A 20,814-nucleotide genomic window follows, 5' to 3' on the forward strand; every position below is an offset into this window, starting at 1 on the left:
AAAAAAATTCCCATCGATGTACCTGTATGTAGGCCCCTGTAATTGCATTGCGTGGGGGTGGGCAGGGGTGAGCTACAGACATCTAAATGGTTAAAACTGCAGAAAACAAACTGAGCTTTGATCACTGCAGTTATACCCAGGTGCAAGCTGTTTAACACAGCTGTCACTTGCCATGTATGGAGCAGGCTCAGCTCCTGAGCCCGCTCCATACGCCCGCACCTGATGTATGAGGCATTACATTGTAAAGAAGTTAACTTATAATACGAATATAATCTTGGATATTTTTGACTGAACACTATAGAACTTTAAAACTTACTTCTTCCTCCAGCTTCACCACCTTGGCTTGTGCATTGTTTAGGGCTTGGTCTCGGATCTCAATATGCCTTCTTTGGTCCTCATTCATGGACCGCATGGAGGATAACTCCATTTCCAGCTTCTCTTTCTCTCTTTGCAGATCTTTGTCTGCAAAAAAAAAGAAAATAACAATGTTTAGAGTCTTCTGCAAATTGTACAATAGATACATTAAGTATATGATATCTGCAGCCTAAGGATCTCATGTTTCAGTTTTAAGCACTGTGATAATATTTGAGTAGCAGAAATTCACATTTGTCATATATTCATGGCCATTTGATAAAACAATAACAAAACTGTTAAATCTTGGAAAATGGCTTTGCCATGCATTATGTGACACTTTATGGAGGAACCAGGTAGAAGAATGAAAGCTGCAGAATTTAGCATATTTTTGTTTCTATTGAATAATATGGTAAATCACACGACAGCGTCTTTCCATGTTATCTGAACATAATGCTGCTCTTTCCCATCAGAAAGAAGTTGTTCAATATCCCCAGTGACAGATTTCCGACCTCTAATACATAATACTTGTTTTATTCTGCGGAGAGCACGGCGATCTTTAAATGGCCGTCATTGTTCCTGCAGTCGCTCCCTCGTTGCTGGTGCCAATCCTTTGACTCATTCAGTTAAAACGTAATTATAAACAACATCACCCACATCCCTCTATTCCCAGCCACGCACAACAAACATCTGGGCGTTGCTGGAGTGATGGGTGTGTTTCTGTACAACTCTCTAGGGCATAAATCAATGACAGAAACAAAAATTGCTAACAGGGCAAAAAGTGGGTGTAGTTTCACCAAGAAAATGCCATGATGATGAACAAATCATTCAAGGAAAAGATCGGCTGATACTGAGAAAGAATATGATCAGAACAGAAATTAAAGTTATTTTACATTTTTTTGACGAATCATTGAGTTTGTGAAGCAAAGATGATTTATTGCCTTTTTTTTGTTTATATCACTGATAAAAGTATGAAAGCACATTTAGGAGGAAGAAAATGTCTCATTATATCCCCTAAAATGATGCACAAATATCCACAAGGCGACAGAAATGTCACTTTTTTTTTTCTTTAATAGATTCTTACTACATGTTTCATTTTCCATTGTGCCTGATGTACCCTATTCCAGAGAATATTTATTAAAGTGATTGTCTCATCATTATAAATGGTTAAACTTGCAAAGTGCTTATAAATATAAGCAACTTTGCAAATGACTTCTTGTTAAAATTCCTCTCCGTTCCCATGAACAGAGGGATTTGTAATTCTTTCGTGTACTGCCTGTTGACCAAGTTAACAACCAACTCTGTAATCCGCAGTGGCCGGACTCCTAGGCAATGAGCGCCGCACAAACTAGCTATTCCAAATCGAGCTTGTAAGTGCTGCTCTGAAGCCAGTCAGATTGGCTTCTGAGCCCCTAAAAAGAACACAGTTTAAGCAACTGGTCCAAACTGTCAATCAGAACTGTCTGCCCATTTACCTCTAGTAAAAGGGAGTACAACATGGATTTTTCTGCGTTGCTGATAAGTAAACGTAGATCCAGGATACACGAAGATAATACTGCGGTTTTTATTAGTCAACGCGTTTTGAAGTTTCCAAACCTCTTCCTCAGAACACAAATATAACCATGTGGTTATGTTCTGAGGAAGAAGTATAGAACCTTCGAAACGCGACAACTTATAATAACCGCAGTATTATCTTCGTGTATCTTGGATCTACATTTACTTATCAGCAACGCGGAAAAATCCATGTTGTACTCCCTTTTACAAAATTTTCCGGTCAGAAGACCAATGGACCTGCAGCAGCTGTAATTCTATGCCTTGACATTGCTGTGTGAACACCACTCTACTAGGTTAAATTGTTACTCGGATAGGACCCCATTTTGCTTTTTTCTTTGCTCCTAGTTCCCTTACTGCCCCTTTCCCTTGTAAGCCATGAGGCAGGAGATCAGTGGTACAACCCCATTAAGTAAAGTTTTCATATGCCAAGTCATAAACCTGCTATAAGCAGAAATAGCTTTATGTTACAATTTGTGGTGATTTCTGGCGCAAGTTTTATTAAACCCATTAAATTCTGAAAAGTGTAATGAAGCAAGAAAGTTGCAAGTATGGTATGTCCCCCCAGTTACCGTCAGCAATGGTGTGATATTGATATATGGAATTATCTAATTATTAACAATTTGCATTTTGGGCAAGTTTTCATTTGAAATAAAAGTAAAATTTGAAGGGATTGTCCACTACTAAGACAACCCTACTAAGACAACTAAATGTTTGGCCCTGATACAATAAAAAAGCTTATACTCCCCTCCCGTGCTGACGCCGTTCCAGCAGTGTCAGCACTCGCTGTCCTGGTGTAACAGGCCAAATTTACCTCCATCCGGATTAAACCCGGGTATAGTTTGGCCCAGGCCAGAGTATACCTCGGGGGATAAACTATTCTAGGCCAAACTATACCCAAGGGTGTAAAATAGCATAGGCCAAACTATACCCCTCCAGGCTACAATATACCCCTCTATTTTCTATTTTATGAATTTTCAGGAAGTTATGACTTTTTATAACAGTCAAATTAGTTGAATATTACATTACAATTGCATTATAATGTTCTAGATATGTGCTTTTACTTTAATGTGAAACTACTGAGAAGTGCGGTAGAATTCTTTACCTCATTATATCTTTCTGAAAGTCTAATATTTTTACTGACTGAAGTTTTTCTGGTTCAAGTAATAAAAGTCTATGAGTTTAGAACTTTAAGATTTAAGTCAGTTATCTTCTCGCATAACTTACCTGACAAACCTGAACCCCCATTAAGATGTTGAAAAATTAAGTAATTTTTGAGTATATCACTCAATGCTGCTGATATCAAGGGGGTATAATCTGGCATGAGGGGGTATGAAATGGCCGAGACCAATTTATAAATTGGCCTAGGCTATAATGTACCCTGGGTATAATCAAGCCTAGGCCGCTTTAACCCCGGGTATAGTCTGGATTTGGGGTATACTATGGCCTGTTACACCGGGACTCCCGTGCGGTTGTTGTGACATGTGACGCCGGTGCCCAATCAGCACTGGCGTTACTGTCTCGGACTTCAGACAAATTGAACATTAAGTGGATGTCCGGGCTGCAGCTGATCTTCAACTTCCTCTTCATGTTCAATTCAACAGGAGACAGGGACCGTGATGCCAGCACTGACTGGGCGCCGGGGTCACGTGTCACAACAACCCCCCGGGCAGGAGAGCGAGTGCTGACACCATGGGAATGGCGCCGACACGGGAAGGGAGTATAAGCTTTTTTATTTTATCGGGGTCAAGCGTGGGGTATGAGAAGGAGTTGCCCAAGTAGTGTACAACTTCTTTAAGTGTTTTTGCTGGTCAGCAGCAATTATATCAGTACCATGTCAAATATTTACATCAAATCTATAGGAAATCTTACCTAGATGAATCAGGTTCATACTTATTAATGTATAATCAAATGACAAAGATTATTTTTGTGACATTTTAGAACTCTAGGCAGTTATTTCACCGTAGGTGCCAAATTTAGAGAATGATTTATGCGCTTCAAGGGAAGAAAGATGAAGTCATGTAAGGAATCTAGTGGAATTTACTGGGGAAAGTAATCACTTGGAAAGTCCCAGTTTAATGGAAGAGGAACAAATATCAATTCCAACAAATGAGTACAAGAATGTAGATGATCAGACAAGAGAAAGTCAGAGAGGCAGGAATGAAATCATGGTACTTTTTCCACTATGACAGAAGAGGACTGGTGAAATAATTGCTACACTGCATGAGACTAGTAACAGTAATAATCAGAGTCCTTGCAGCCATTACCACCCAGTCACTGGCCGACCTGTAAAGCTGCATTCCTGAACCACGGCTGTGGGAGGAAGGTGAATCAGGGCAAAGGTTTACACGTGAACAAGACTAAAGCAAAGCCTGCCACTTGTAATGAGCTCTTGAAGACGCTTTCATCTTTCTGCATCTACTGAAAGTGTAACACTGACACAACTAATTGCTGTCTTTACCGGCTTACGAGAGCAGCCCTGAGAAAACCAAGGTAGACTATCCTCCGCCTGCCAATATAAATGGAAAGGACGGTGCGGAATTAAAAATTACATTTATGCAATAATGGACAGCGTCAGCCAGCTGATCGTCATGAGTCCGGCTTCTCTAACTACTTCTGACTGGACATTTCCCCTGCATCCCAAGCTGAAGGGAGAATGTAACATCGCTAGGCGGTTAGTCCAAAAGAATGCCTGTTTATATACCTGATACTGTATGGACAGGCCAGGTCCGCAATAAGGGGACCCCTCTCTGATGTTCATGCGCTCTAATACGGGATATAAGAAAGGGGATCATCTTCATGAGACAAACAATTGAAATAACCGAAAAATAAATGTAAAAACTTTTTTGCAGCTATGTGCATATAGAGACAATAGATAGCTAATCTCTTAAAGTTGTCCTCCCGACTGTCAGACCCAGACAGTTTACGTGGGTGGACATAAGAATTGTGCAGCTGGAATTCAATCGCCAAATCATTTTATTCGGTGGGGAGATAAGACACTGCCAGATTTTTCTGGCAGTGGCTCTTTAATAGAGGACGCAGGAACACTCAGCCAAACAATAGTTCGACCAACAGCTATCTAATGTCTATGTTCAGCTTTCATTCTTGCAACATGACTCTATATGATGTTCTGCTGTTTCTACAATTGGCTAACGACTACTGATCTAGTGAGAGCAGAAGGGCTAGAAAGAAGAGTAACAAGACTCTGTTCGGGCAGGTCAAATTAAAATGTTGTTGCCTGGTTCAACATTCTCCACATGTACTGTGACTCGGGGCTATGTCCCCGTCCATCCCTGACTGTGGGCCATTTCATACAAGTTATGGCTCAGGTAGTTTATTTTTACATGATATACACCAAAACATCATGGAAGGCCAAGAAATGTGTAAAACTTAACATGTGTTCTTGTCTACATAGATTAGGTGATATTTAGCTCACAATGGGATATTACGGTTCTGCTGTTGAAAATATAATGTTAAAATGGTTTGTCGGGCCACTGGAAAAAAACAAACAAACCTATCAGTATGCTACAAAATAGAACACCTTAAGGATTTCGAATCGCTCCCATTTGGACACTTCCTGGGTTTCCCACCAGTTTCTGATCAGTTTGAACACACGTGACCACTGTAGCCAATCATTGCCTAAAGTGGTGATCAACGCACCAGTGTTACAGCCAGCGATTGGCTGCAGCGATCACATGTCTGTCTGGGCAGAGGAGGAAGTACATAGAGACTGGTAGAGAATTTGAAGTGTCAAAAAAAGAAAGGCAGAAGATGAGAAATATGAGCTTTTAGTTTTGAATTCAAAGCATTCTGAAAGTTTTCTTTTAACGATCGGAGGCCAGATGTCCTTATTTTTATACACGGTTCAGGTCTTCAAAGCGTGAGTTGATGATAGCCTATGGGTATCTGTCCAGCTATGCTAGAAAACTAACTAATCTACAATAAACATCTCTCCATTTCCCGGTACTCAAAAGGCAAACAAATATACTGGGTATTAAAGAAAGATGACACAGAAATTTCATTGTAAAAGAGAAATGAGGCAACTCCCACAGAAAGTATGGTCTGGCTGGTTAACTCCCACACAAAATATGTAAACACCTTTAATTTGCACAAACAATTAGCTGTGTTTCTGAACAAGATTGTCCGCTTTACTGTAGCTCAAAATTCTTTTAATTTTTCTAAAGCTTGGCTACATACAAGGAACCACATAATATCACCCCTCCTTCCAAAGGGTGGGAAAAATGGAGATGAAAGCCTCAAACTTCAAACACCAGAGGATCCAGATGAAGCAAAATACTAAATCATACCGCAGATTCAGACATCAATACAAGGAGTTTTAAAAGCCTTTGTTTCTACAAATTACTGAACACAATGACATAGAACCCAAATCGCCACTCATTTCATTTAAAGGGACAGAGTTGCCTCCCCACGCCCAGCTACTAATCATTAGCTACACTTTTCATTTCACTTGTATTGTTTGAAAAGAAGGAATCAATTTTCAGCAGAAATGCTCAACACTGTGTCAGCTTTCTTTTTACATCCTTCAGTGTGGTTGGTGGAGGCTCTGCCATAGGGCTTTTCCAAAAATGTCCTTTTCCGTAACATAAAATGAAAGGAGCTCTTTAAATCAATCACACTGAACGGCCTTGATCAATGATGCCCCATGTTGAAATAGCATCTCACACACAGACATTTCTCCCATATAAGTTAAATTCCTAAAACTCATTAGAATACGGTAGATTTTTTTTCTTGCTCATCCGGACGCCAATAACACAAATGCATTTTTACATCCTGAGCTTAAACAGGACTTAGATCCCCATAGAACCCTATATAGATTCCTGTTTACCTGAGTTAAACTATAGGCAGTGCGGGTCTTCTAGCTTTAATATGCCCACTAAAATGCGGTCATTATTTGACTGCGGCCTTAATACGCACCCCCCAACTCCAAATATATAAATAATGAGAGATGGACAGCAACTGGGAGTTACACTTCACTACTGGTTTCATGTCCACACTTCCTATTTGAGTATTCAGATGTCATGGAAATAGCTACCCCCTTTATAAAACAGAGCAATGAGCTGTGTAGGAAAGTAGCAGGCAAGGTCCTGGATGAGAGGTATGAATCACCGAGGTTGTTGTGGGGATTTTTTTTATTTTTTTTTTAAAGGGACTGAATTTTGGGGTTTGGGTTTTAGGAGCGACTAGTAGAGCTGGGAGGGACTGGCTGCTCCTATAATTCCACTCTAGGCTTTGGTAGGACTATTTAAGTCCTCTGTGTTGTCTGTGTGTGGAGGTGGAAAAACCTTTTTGTATGCTGGTCAGTCTCTGCTAGAGGCTGAATAACACCAAACTGTTTGTTTAGTTTTTGGCTTGCCTTATTGCTGGAGAAAAGGCTGTTTGTTTTCCTTTTGTGCTGGAGATTTATGGATTATAAATGGAGGAGGGACAACAGCCCGAAACATCGTGTCTGCAAATTGAGATTCTGATTTGGCTTTTATCCTAAGTCATATTGCACGACTCGTTAAAGGGTTGATTGTGACTTGTAGGATTGCTGCTTCTAATAGGTGGCGCTATAGAGTTCAAGTCCTCTTTTTCTCTGAAGAGGCAATTTGCATATGGATTATAATAAATCTACCTGTTTGCACCAAGCAACTTCGTGCCTGTGTAGACCTGATGACTACGAAAGAGCGCGCATCCCCACAGCCATTAACTAGTGGAGGATCTCTCTCTGGATGATTAGGATCATCCATGTAGCAACATACACAGTCCTGCACGCCAATGGCTGCAATGTATGGTACATTACACTGAATAAGCAGACATACACTCTTTCCTTTCCTGGCGATCAGGTCTCTAATTAAAGAGAGATTCTTTTAAATTGTTTTTTTTCGAGATCAATCTTCCTGCTTGCCGAGGGCGGCGTGCTGCCAAATAAACCGAACTATGTGTTCTCCAATGCTACAAGCAGAGGCAGCTTTTTCTCAGCAGCATCCGAAAAATGTAGGAGCACTGGAGCGGACTGGATCCAGCGACCTGGCCAGCTTTAAAGCAGCGCTTGTGAGCTTGTGCTCCTTGCCTAGGAGACCAGCTACCGCTAGTAGATTGTACAGGTGGTCGATATTCTAGGCAACGAGCAGTAAACTACAGAATTAAAAATCCCTTCCTTCTGGAGACTGGAGAAAATTTTTAGTAACAAATAAATTGCAAAATTGCTGGTTTTTAAAAAAACAATTACAACTTATCATAAGGAGACAACCTATTTAATGTTATATGGCAAATACATAACCAGAAATCCTCGGTTATCAAAAATGCTCCTTTTTAACAAAGTTAATCAAGCGATTACATCTTCCACTAGCAAAATAAGCTATATACAGAAAATTCAGGCGCTGGACCCAGAGGGATCAGCTAATCAACCACTGTGGCTCCCCCCTTTAATATACATGTCATACATGTTTCAGAAAAATTCTAAAAAAGATTACAAAAATCAATACGATTCATGGGATAAATGTGATTTCGTGGAATATTTAGGGATGGTTTTCTGAAGTCTGATGGATTACAGTAAAAATAAATTGGATAGAAGAATAAAAATTAAAAAATAACTCAAAGCACACACTAAAACTAAAAGTTTATATGCTGTATAGATTTAAAAGAATTTTAAATCACTAAGGATTGGTTAATTCAGTTTGTTTTAATTAACACAAATTCATTTCAAGCATTGAGAGCAGGTGAACGCAGCAGAGAACTCACTCTGTCCTAGTAGTTGGGATATGGTCTTCCTGTTCTCCTCCGATCCTTCAATCTCCTTTGCTGCAAGTTGCTTATTTGCAGTTTCCATTCGTTCTTAAAAACAGAAAAGTAAAAAATCATATATCTATATGCAAACAAAGCAGATAGGAAAATGAGGAATTCACCCCAGACAGGGCATATAAACAGAAATACACAGACAATGTGCCATACATGGGTAAGACTTTATTGGGGCATCCAGCCTCCAACCTTTATGAATAGTGGTTCATCTCTTAAGGGATTTGTAGAGAATGGATTTTTCAGAATATCCATTATCTGCGGGTCATTATGCTGCATGCTTTGGATGGCCATTGTGCTTTATAAGACTCGATGAATAGGATGTGCAGATTAAAAGGAAATGACTCCTCATTTTTGCAGGAGTCACAGTATAATGACAAGTGTCAGGGCCTTTAATACAAGAAACACCCAAACAATTTGAAGAGAGAGAATGCCTAAACTAAACAGTCATGTGAACAAATCCTCCTAATAACATCACTTCCGAAAAGCAAATCATTCAGCTATCAGCATTCCCACGGCACAGGTATGGGAACAGAAGATTAAACAAAAAGGAAGTTTCCGCTCTCGTCTTCAAAGATAAAACAATCTGAATTCTTTATTTCAGAAGATTAAAATCTAATGATAAAAAAACAACATAAAAGTAGAAAAGAATAACTTTAGGATTCTACGCGTTTTGAATGATTTAATATTGGTTTCGAAACGCGTAGGCTCATAAGGCTATTCTTTACATTCACAAAGTAAAAGTTTTATTTTATTTATTTTTATTTTTTTGAAGACGAGTGCTGGAACTTTCTTTTCTCCTAATGATATAACTACTGTATATTGTGTCATCCATTAGCTGGCTGAGATCCATTGCCGTGCACTGTCTACCAGACCATCAGATGCCATGGACCATTTTGGATATTTCATTCTTGGAAGGTGAGCTGGAAAAATGTTCCTTTTTTTTTTCCTACATGTGTACAGATGATCATTCTACTTGAGAGGTAAATAAGAAATACAAAGCTTGTATTTCTTATTTACCTCTCAAGTAGAATGATCATCTGTACCCATGTAGGAAAAAAAAGGATACAGAACAGAAGTTAGTAATTAATGATGGTTACTGAGCTCTTATAACTAAAAACAAAAAATGACCAGGTCTAAAATTGATCCATTTTGTGTTTTATTATTTATCATTCATTCTATAAATTGATACAATCACTTATATAACCAAGCAAACACCATATTCCATAATAAGTCTTATATGATATATATCACTAATTTTGCCAAGTTTATGTGATGTGAACAAAACCTAACAACACTGTCAGGCCTCCTTCGCAGATAGAAGACATTTTTAAATGCTTTTTCTGGAACCAAAACCTAAATTAAAGGATCCTAAGGGTTTGTGAGTGCACACATTGAGAATTGCAGCAGATATTTCTGCACCAGGAGTGTTGGCAGGAAAAGCACTGCATCAAATATGCACTTTTTTAACATATTACTTGCATTTTTCCCCAATCATTTGAGTGTGTGAAAGATTTGGCAAGAATTGACATGCTGCAGATTGTAAAAAAAAATGTTTTGATGGTTTAAAAATCCATAAAGAAAGAATAAGCAGCAAGCACATTAGATATCAGAAATCTCATTCACTTTGCTGGTATTGCAAAGTGCAGAGCTTTTTACCCTTGAATAACGTGCGGGAACAAAATGGCAAAAAACAAGCGTGTGAACAAGCCCTAAGAAAGAAGTGTAATGCTGAGAATTATTCTTTTTATGTTTGTATCTAGCAATAGAAAAAACAAAACAGCACAAATGAAGAATTAATCATTTGAATTAAGAAAAAAAAAATAATACTTGTAATAAGTGATTTTAGCCAATATATAATAGAAAATCTGTTGGAAAACTTAGGTCTAAGTTTCAGAGTGCAAATAATTATGTTGGTGCCTTAACATAGGCATTATTGTGTTGTGCATAAGGAAAAGTCATCTCTGACAGAGCAGCAATACATTTTCTCACTGTTATAATGTACCTCTGAGGTCCCTGTTAAAGTCATGAATCCTTCGGATCTCGCCCTCTAGTTTTGTTCTCATAGCTTTCTCCAAAGTCTCTCTCTTGGATGAAGATTTTACAAGATTTTCATACGCTTCAGAGACTCGCTGGATTTCCATCTCCATCTACAATGTGCCAAGAGAACGTCATGAGGAGCATGGCCAACTATACACTCCCTCCGTAATGACACACTGCACCTGTTTCCTCCCTTCCCAAATGAGATCAAACTTAGAACGATAGAAAAGAAAAAAAAGCATATACTCAATAAAAAAACTGCACTACAGTCTTTTTTTTTTTTAGAGGAAAAAAAAGGGAATAAAATAGATGGTAAAACAATAGAGATTATATTGTGATATTATCACAACATCAAAACAAAAACTACAATGCCATGTAATTACTTTTTGAAATCTTGCCACTTTGTCGTAGCATCCTTCTAGCTCCTGGCGCAGAGACCTGTTCTCTTCAGACAGAACAGCAACCATCTGCTGTGCCCGGGAAACAATGGCAAACGGGTCACCCTGCAGCTGGGAATAAGGGGAGGGTAACGGAGGAGGTCTTGCAGGGTCCATTTGTGGAAGTTGCTGATGCTGCTGACCAAGGTACGTCTGAGACACGCGGTAAAGATCTCCATGGTGAAATTGGCTGGATATTTGATGAGGCCGTGGTGTCCCGGGGAAGAATTCCCCATGGCTCGGGGAGGGAAGCTGTTGTTGAGATGGTGACATGACGGATGGTAGAGGGGACTGTATGAGGCTCATAGATCCCAGGGACGTAAGAGAAGAGGTGGGACTGTGGTAGTGTGGGGACCTCTGCTGAAGATGTTGCTGCACATCCTGATTTTGCCTGAGGAATGCAAAAAAATACAAAATTATCTATAAACTGCCCCTTTAAAAAAATACAAAAAATGTAGAAATAAAATATATTATATAAAAAAACAAATATATTAATCACCAATATATATATATGAGTATTATGTGATAATATATTTGTGTGCGCGTGTATGTGTGTGTGCGTGTGTAGAGAGAGAGATATATATATGTATATCTATCTAATATACTGTATATATATATATATATATATATATACACATATATATATATATATATACACACACACACACACACACACACACACATTTATTTATTTTTTGTATTTTCTTTTTCTCTCTTCATCCTGAAGTAAAATGGGTCACTTTCAGAAATATAAAAAAATACATCAATATTAAAGTATAGAAGTATAGAATTAGAACTAAAATTAATGAGCACGGCATATGCAGTGGCAATCAATTTTTGCTGCAACTCACAGCTATGCAGTATTTATATATGAGTGTTAAAGACATTGTCTTGTCAAATTAACCCCTTTTTTCAGATTAATCTCAACCTTTTGATCAAAACCCATTCATACCTTATCCCTGTAGTATTACATATCATCCATTGAAATAAATGGCCAACCATGGACAGGACGGGTCAGGTCAAACTTTTCTAGCGGTTTTCTCTCAGGATGATTGAAAGGGTTAGAAATGGGAAGCCCCTCTATCATGTCCATACTCCCTACTAGGGCATACATCTTGATGATAAACCCCTTTAAACTACATCACTAGTAATACCTGCCTCCCCAAAAAATGCTATAAGAGTGGGATGTATTATATGCATTTATATTGTTGTATCACAATGTGCAACAGCGGGCAAGCAATTTATAATAATCTGTAACTAAACTAAAATAAATGATATTTTTGCATCAAAATTTATCCCAGCAGACATAAAGTGCAGTTACTATTTCAATGTACAACTCTCTTTAGTGCAAACCATAAATCACATACAAGTGTAAGCTTATTTATGGCCTTCATGCATCTTTTTGTCAAATAAGTCCAATTGGGAGCAAAAAGCAGAGATAATATAGCAGAAAAAAGAGAACTAAAACCAATAAAATTAAACGCACAAAATAACATTGCAAATATGATGGATGTTTAGGGGCCAAACAGATCAAGGCACAGTTCAATTTCACTTCACTGGCCAAGCCAAAAGAGTGTTCACAGAAAGCCAACAATCCAAAAAAACTAAAGCAAACATAGGAATAGACACAAAAACAACGCTATAAAAGCACAAACCAACTACTAGAATAGAAAAAAAGTACTTGAAAAGCAGAAATGAAGCCTAAGTATACAGAGATCTTACAGCTTTCTCCAAATTATTTGGTGGTCCCGCCCTTCTTCATCCTCTAGAAGAACCAACTCATTTGTCAGCATCAAATCCCCCAGTCTATTCCATCTTCTATGCAGAGGAGTCGGCCGGAGAGCGATGAGGCACGGTTTCTGACAGGAGGCACACCAGCTTTTTAATAAAAACCTTTATGGAGACGCTTGAGTTCTTCGCAGGACTAGTAAATTATAAACTCTTGAAGGCAGGAAGCCTGTGATGTTGTGTGTGACGGAAGCTGTTAGGACCAGTCAGTAACATCGCTTCTGCCCACATCCAGAAGGTGGATCTATACATGTGTCATTAATAGGAATGTAGGTCACATCCCTCATAACTCTCTATTCAGAGGTGTAATTTATCAGCCATCAAGAATGCACAGGACTGGTTTCCCTACCTCATTTCACTACCTCCTTCTTCTACTCGAATTCAGACACATACTTATTAAGAGATTAAGCGCTTGTACAAACTATATTATCGGCTGCGACAATATGGTGTCACATCCGACCAGCATCTCTGCAATGCACCTGTACACAAAGTAAGGGGAAACGTAAATGCAAACATCTTTCAATACACCAATCTACGTATGATAGCATCCACATGGATGCCAGGACCTGAGGCTTCCCAGGAGAACATTGCCTCCATTGGCTAGTCTTCTATGTAGAGCCATAGTGCAGCACAGATTCATCTCAACTAAAAGCCGAGATCCTTAGATCAGGAAGAGAACAGACATTTATAGGACATTTCATAACTTTCCCAAATTCTTATGAAAACATTTACAGAACATCCTGCATTGCATTACTGTACCCAATGTATTATATATTTTAGAAGTCGGTCCATTTTATACCGACTCAGACTCCACCAAAATGGACACATAGTCCACAGCCCTGTTGATGCCACCTCTTTTCCTGGAAGGGAACACGCATATGGCTATCCACATGATGTAAAAAAAATGTGATTGATCAGATCAGGCCACCTTCCTCCATCGGTCCATGATCCAGATCTGATGTTCATATGCCCAATGTTTGTGATAATCAGCAGTGGACCGAGATCAGAAAAGACACCCTGACCTGTCTGCAGCAGCTGATACACAGTGATCTGATGTACTGTGTGATCCGACACCTTTTACCATTATCTTTTCAGCAATTTGTGCTACACTAGCTTTTCTGTGGACCAGAGGATGAGCTTTCGCTACCCTCACACATTCATGAACATTGAGCTCCCACGACCCTGATGTTGGTTCATTGGCTCTCCTTCTGTGGACCACCCTACAAGATGCTCTTTCCTAACCATAAACTTTAAAAACTGTTCGGTGCCTAATATATCCCACTCCTTTACCAGTGCCTTTGTAATAAAGTGAATAAGCTTGATTTATCTTATGTTATGGCCGATCGTGTATACTCTTCTAAAACTTACTTGTTGACATCACATCCATATAAAGGTCTGCAAATTGAGGAGGTTATATAGAATCATAGAATGGTAGAGTTGGGGGGGGGGGACCTCCTGGGTTATCTGGTCCAACCCCCTGCTCAATGCAGGATTCACTAAATCGTTTCAGACAGATATCTGTCCAGCCTCTGTTTGAAGACTTCCATTGAAGGAGAACTCACCACCTCTCGAGGCCGCCTGTTCCACTCATTAATCACCCTAACTGTCAAAAAGTTTTTTCTAATATCTAATCTGTTTCTCCTCCCATTCACTTTCATCCCATTTCTTCTAGTCTTTCCTTGTGCAAATGAGAATAAAGATGATCCTTCTTCAATGTGACAGCCCTTGAGATATATTTGTAGATATGAAGACTATTGGATGAGTAACATTATTTCTATTGCTCCATATTTGATATGTTATCAGGATGTCAAAGTGGAAGAATGTCTTCTGTGAGTGCTGTCGTTCGTACTAGGTGCATGTATTATTGAATTTGCAGGACATCAGAGGGACAGCCGCCGAGGAGCGCGGGCACCAATATTGAATATGTAGGGTGTCAACCCCAAAAGACCAAACAAATGATCATCTGTTATATCATGCTTTTATCTATTTAATGGATGTTGTTGTTGTTTTTCACCTCTTTAGTACTGTGAAATTGACACTGTGTATGGACAGTGGTTTCTCTTATTTTTTTTATATATCTATGCTGTGAAAGTGGTATTGTGTGTAGACAGTGGTTCTCTATCTTTTTGATCTATTTGGTTTGTGATGTGTTGGTTACATTGATCTGGTTAGGGCACACCAGGTCATTTAGGGACAGCCGCCGAGGAATAGGGATGCCATCTCGTCTTCCCTAGGGTGCCAACCTCCGCTGCCAGGTAGAGGTCGAGCACAGGTGTTCTATTAGGGTGAGACAGACAATATCCTATGGTGTGGTTTATTATATATACAGTGCCTTGTGAAAGTATTTGGCCCCCTTGAACTTTTCTACCTTTTGCCACATTTCTGGCTTCAAACATAAAGATATAAAATTAAATTTTTTTTGGGAAGAATCAACAACAAGTGGGACACAATCGAGAAGTGGAACAAAATTTATTGGATATTTTAAACTTTTTTAAAAAATTAAGAACTGAAAAGTGGGGTGTGCAGCATTATTCGGTCCCCTTGAGTTAATACTTTGTAGCGCCACCTTTTGCTGCGATTACAGCTGCAAGTCACTTGGGGTATGTCTCTATTAGTTTTGCACATCGAGAGGCAGAAATTCTTGCCCATTCTTCCTTGCAAAACAGCTCGAGCTCAGTGAGGTTGGGTGGAGGGCGTTTGTGAACAGCAGTTTTCAGATCTTTCCACAGATTCTCGATTGCATTCAGGTCTGGACTTTGACTTGGCCATTCTAACACCTGGATACGTTTATTTTTGAACCATTCCATTGTAGATTTTGCTTTATGCTTGGGATCATTGTCTTGTTGGAAGATAAATCTCCGTCCCAGTCTCGGGTCTTTTGCAGACTCCAACAGGTTTTCTTCCAGAATGGTCCTGTATTTGGCTCCGTCCATCTTCCCATTAATTTTAACCATCTTCCCTGTCCCTGCTGAAGAAAAGCAGGCCCAAACCATGATGCTGCCACCACCATGTTAGACAGTGGGGATGGTGTTTTTTGAGGTTGATGAGCTGTGTTGCTTTTACGCCAAACAAATCATTTTGCATTGTGGCCAAAAAGTTTGATTTTGGTTTCATCTGACCAGAGCACCTTACTCCACATGTTTGGTGTGTCTCCCAGGTGGCTTGTGGCAAACTTCAAACAAGATTTTTTATGGCTATCTTTGAGAAATGGCTTTCTTCTTGCCATTCTTCCATAAAGGCCAGATATGTGCAGTGTACGGCTGATTGTTGTCCTATGGACAGACTTTCCCACCTCAGCTGTAGATCTCTGCAGTTCATCCAGAGTCATCATGGGCCTTTTGTCTGCATCTCTGATCAGTCTTCTCCTTGTTCGAGATGAAAGTTTAGAGGGACGGCCGGGTCTTGGTAGATTTGCAGTGGTCTGATACTCTTTCCATTTCAATATGATTGCTTGCACAGTGCTCCTTGAGATGTTTAAAACATGGGAAATCTTTTTGTATCCAAATGCGGCTTTAAACTTCGCCACAACAGTATCTCGGACCTGCCTGGTGTGTTCCTTGGTCTTCATGATGCTCTCTGCACTTGAAACAGAACCCTGAGACTATCACAGAGCAGGTGCATTTATACGGAGACTTGATTACACACAGGTGGATTCTACTTATCATTACCAGTCATTTACAACAACATTGGATCATTCAGAGATCCTCACTGAACTTCTGGAGTGAGTCTGCTGCACTGAAAGCAAAGGGGCCCAATAATATTGCACGCCCCACTTTTCAGTTTTTAATTTTTTTAAAAAGTTTAAAATGGCCAATAAATTTCGTTCCACTTCACGATTGTGTCCCACTTGTTGTTGTTTCTTCCCCCAAAAAATAGAATTTTATATCTTTGTTTGAAGCCAGAAATGTGGCAAAAGGTAGAAAAGTTCAAGGGGGCCAAATACTTTCACAAGGCACTGTGTGTGTGTGTATATATGTATATATATATATATATATATATATATATATATATTATTTTACATACATATTATACAGTACAGACCAAAAGTTTGGACACACCTCATTTAAAGATTTTTCTGTATTTACTTGACTATGAAAATTGTACATTCACACTGAAGGCATCAAAACTATGAATTAACACATGTGGAATTATATACTTAGCAAAAAAGTGTGAAACAACTGAAAATATGTCTTATATTCTAGGTTCTTCAAAGAAGCCACCTTTTGCTTTGATGACTGCTTTGCACACTCTTGGCATTCTCTTGATGAGCTTCAAGAGGTAGTCACCAGAAATGGTCTTCCAACAATCTTGAAGGAGTTCCCAGAGATGCTTAGTACTTGTTGGCCCTTTTGCCTTCACTCTGCGGTCCAGCTCACCCCAAACCATCTCGATTGGGTTCAGGTCTGGTGACTGTGGAGGCCAGGTCATCTCGCATAGCACCCCATCACTCTCCTTCTTGGTCAAATAGCCCTTACACAGCCTGGAGGTGTGTTTGGGGTCATTGTCCTGTTGAAAAATAAATGATGGTCCAACTAAACGCAAACCGGATGGAATAGCATGCCTCTGCAAGATGCTGTGGTAGCCATGCTGGTTCAGTATGCCTTCAATTTTGAATAAATCCCCAACAGTGTCACCAGCAAAGCACCCCCACACCATCACACCTCCTCCTCCATGCTTCACGGTGGGAACCAGGCATGTAGAGTCCATCCGTTCACCTTTTCTGCGTCGCACAAAGACACGGTGGTTGGAACCAAAGATCTCAAATTTGGACTCATCAGACCAAAGCACAGATTTCCACTGGTCTAATGTCCATTCCTTGTGTTCTTTAACCCAAACAAGTCTCTTCTGCTTGTTGCCTGTCCTTAGCAGTGGTTTCCTAGCAGCTATTTTACCATGAAGGCCTGCTGCACAAAGTCTCCTCTTAACAGTTGTTGAAGAGATGTGTCTGCTGCTAGAACTCTGTGTGGCATTGACCTGGTCTCTAATCTGAGCTGCTGGTAACCTGCGATTTCTGAGGCTGGTGACTCGGATAAACTTATCCACAGAAGCAGAGGTGACTCTTGGTCTTCCTTTCCTGGGGCGGTCCTCATGTGAGCCAGTTTCTTTGTAGCGCTTGATGGTTTTTGCAACTGCACTTGGGGACACTTTCAAAGTTTGCCCAATTGTTCACACTGACTGACCTTCATTTCTTAAAGTAATGATAGCCACTCGTTTTTCTTTACTTAGCTGCTTTTTTCTTGCCATAATACAAATTCTAACAGTCTATTCAGTAGGACTATCAGCTGTGTATCCACCAGACTTCTGCACAACACAACTGATGGTCCCAGACCCATTTATAAGGCAAGAAATCCCACTTATTAAACCTGACAGGGCACACCTGTGAAGTGAAAACCATTTCCGGTGACTACCTCTTGAAGCTCATCAAGAGAATGCCAAGAGTGTGCAAAGCAGTCTTCAAAGCAAAAGGTGGCTACTTTGAAGAACCTAGAATATAAGACATATTTTCAGTTGTTTCACACTTTTTTGTTAAGTATATAATTCCACATGTGTTAATTCATAGTTTTGATGCCTTCAGTGTGAATGTACAATTTTCATAGTCATGAAAATACAGAAAAATCTTTAAATGAGAAGGTGTGTCCAAACTTTTGGTCTGTACTGTACATACGCACAGTTTTGTATTTTTTGTCAGTACGACAATTTTAGGTGGATTTAATAAATATTATATTTTAGCAATTTAAGTCTATATTTATGATGATATTCTGGTTTGGTTTTTATCCTGAGTCATGTGGCCAGGCTTGTTAAAGGGTCAATATTGAGTTTTAGGATTGCTGCTGCCAATAAGCAATGTTCATCTTTAATTTCCCAGAGGAGCATTGCATGGCTTATAAGGCTCCCTACATTGGCATGTCAGGCGATATGCTACCCATTAGATTCATATAAAGGCACACTGAAGTTTCACATTTGGAGTCAATTATAGCATAACTTATAGCTCCCTAATAACTTGTTCTCTGTGGGTCATCATGCAGCAGATTTTTCATTGGCAATTCTGTAGCAATGTCTGTATGTTACACGCAGGTTTTCAGGCTGATTCACAGATATTGATAAGCTGAGGATGTAAAGATCGATTTTCATTAAGAAAAATCATATGGGTAGATTTGTAAGATCTCGTCCACTTACCAGCTACGAGAATCTGCCATTGACTTCACCTGCGCAAATCCACAGGTAAAATCCACAATATTCCACCCTAATTGTTCTACAACTTCCTCTGCAAAACCTGCCAGCAAAATGCAAACTATGCTTGCATCTTAAAAAGGACCCATCATCATTCCTGACAAGTCGGTTTTAATAAATTCTTGCATTACCCGTGAATTAACAATTCTGAAGCATCTTTTCTTAGAATTCGGTGTTGTGCTCTTCCTTCTTAAAATTTAGGATAAAACTGACAACTAGGTGTTATCATTCCTCTTGTCAAAGGGGTGTGTTCCTACCGGTGTTATCACTGGTTGGACAGTGTCAGTGTGCAGGGACACCCCCCTAACTGGTAACATCTTTTAGTAAATTTATTTATACATTACTGGATGGTAGAACAGAGGAACGGCACAATGCAAAATGTTCAAATATTCACATGTACTGTGTTTTCTAAAAACTCACCATAATATGTATATATACGCAACATACAAAAAAGATACAAAAACTTTATTCTATCCCGGGATCCGCCCATGTTATATAAGGAGTCATTCGATAGGTCAAGAGTTAACTAGAAAAATCTCATGTGTTTGAAAATTATTCAAATGTGATCACATCATAAAATATCCAAGAATACAAATGGCCTTAAAGGGAACCTGACATTGTTTTACTGATGAAAGCCATTGCCACCACTTTCTCCATCTTTTAATACATTTCTAACAAGCCCGCTATATCCCCCAGGTAGCAACTGTATAACTTAAAAAAAAAACTTTTGAAGTTGTCCAGAGCTGCACTCTAATGTGCACCAAGAGGCCTGATGGGCGTCTCCGGACCACGCTTGGTGCCTCTCTCTGTCTCCTCCACCTATGATTGATATACACAGATTGAAGAGAGCCTGTGCATGTGCAGGTGTGAGGCTTTGCTGGTTATGTGAAGTACAAGTCGTCATCCACGTCAATCATTGGCGGAGGAGCGGCGGCGTTACAAGGCAGAGAGAGCTGCTGACCACGGTTGGTCCATAGTCACCCATAGTATCACATAAGAATGCAGTACTTGACAACATCAAAGCTTTTATTAAGGTATACAGCGCTGCCTGGGGGATATAGTGCGCTTGTTAAAAATGTATGAAAGAGAATATGTCAGCAGGTTTTTGCCATGTAATCTGAGAGCAGCATGCTGTAGGGTTAGAGACCCTAATTCCAGTGATGTGTCACTCACTGGGCTGCATGCTGTCATTTTACTACAATCAAAGTTTTCTCTGCTGCAGATCTAGCAGTGCTCTGAATGCTGAGCTCTTTATAACCCTGTCCACACCACTGATTGGAAGCTTACTGTGTACAGATAATGTCTGTAAAATTGTCTGAATTGTAAAGCGCTGCGGAATATGTTGGCGCTATATAAATAAAAAGATTATTATTATTATTACACTGTGCATAGGCAGAAAGCTGCCAATCAGTGATGGATGTGGGGTTAGTTGACTAGAAGGCACAAGACACCTTGTCCTATAGTGATAATCTTCTGCTGCTAAAACACTGATTTTATTGAAACAGCAACACAGCCCAGTAAGTGATACATCACTGGAATCAGGCCTTCGGCCTCTACAGCGTGCTGAATTCAGATTACATAGCAATAACCCTGCTGACAGATTCTCTTTAAAAGGCTG

The 20,814-nt window shown here is 39.6% G+C and overlaps 1 protein-coding gene across 2 annotated transcripts in view; it reads right to left on the reverse strand.

Moving 5' to 3' along the window:
- AMOT (angiomotin) overlaps positions 1-20,814 on the reverse strand; it is a 69,352-nt gene that overhangs the window by 14,399 nt on the left and 34,139 nt on the right. Inside the window, exons 1-5 of one of the 2 annotated variants that reach the window (XM_073641145.1) lie at positions 12,900-13,138; positions 11,124-11,568; positions 10,706-10,850; positions 8,647-8,739; positions 317-462 (exon numbers count right to left, since the gene is read on the reverse strand). In XM_073641145.1, coding sequence (XP_073497246.1) covers positions 317-462; positions 8,647-8,739; positions 10,706-10,850; positions 11,124-11,568; positions 12,900-12,970 — 900 coding nt within the window. In that variant the 5' untranslated portion in view covers positions 12,971-13,138. Of the gene's footprint in view, positions 1-316; positions 463-8,646; positions 8,740-10,705; positions 10,851-11,123; positions 11,569-12,899; positions 13,139-20,814 lie in introns of those variants that run through there. The other variant, XM_073641144.1, reaches the window with a different exon arrangement.

Source organism: Phyllobates terribilis, unplaced genomic scaffold (genome assembly GCF_046119375.1).
Source record: "Phyllobates terribilis strain yellow unplaced genomic scaffold, ASM4611937v1 Scaffold_7__3_contigs__length_470593459, whole genome shotgun sequence".
Lineage (NCBI taxonomy): Eukaryota > Metazoa > Chordata > Amphibia > Anura > Dendrobatidae > Phyllobates > Phyllobates terribilis.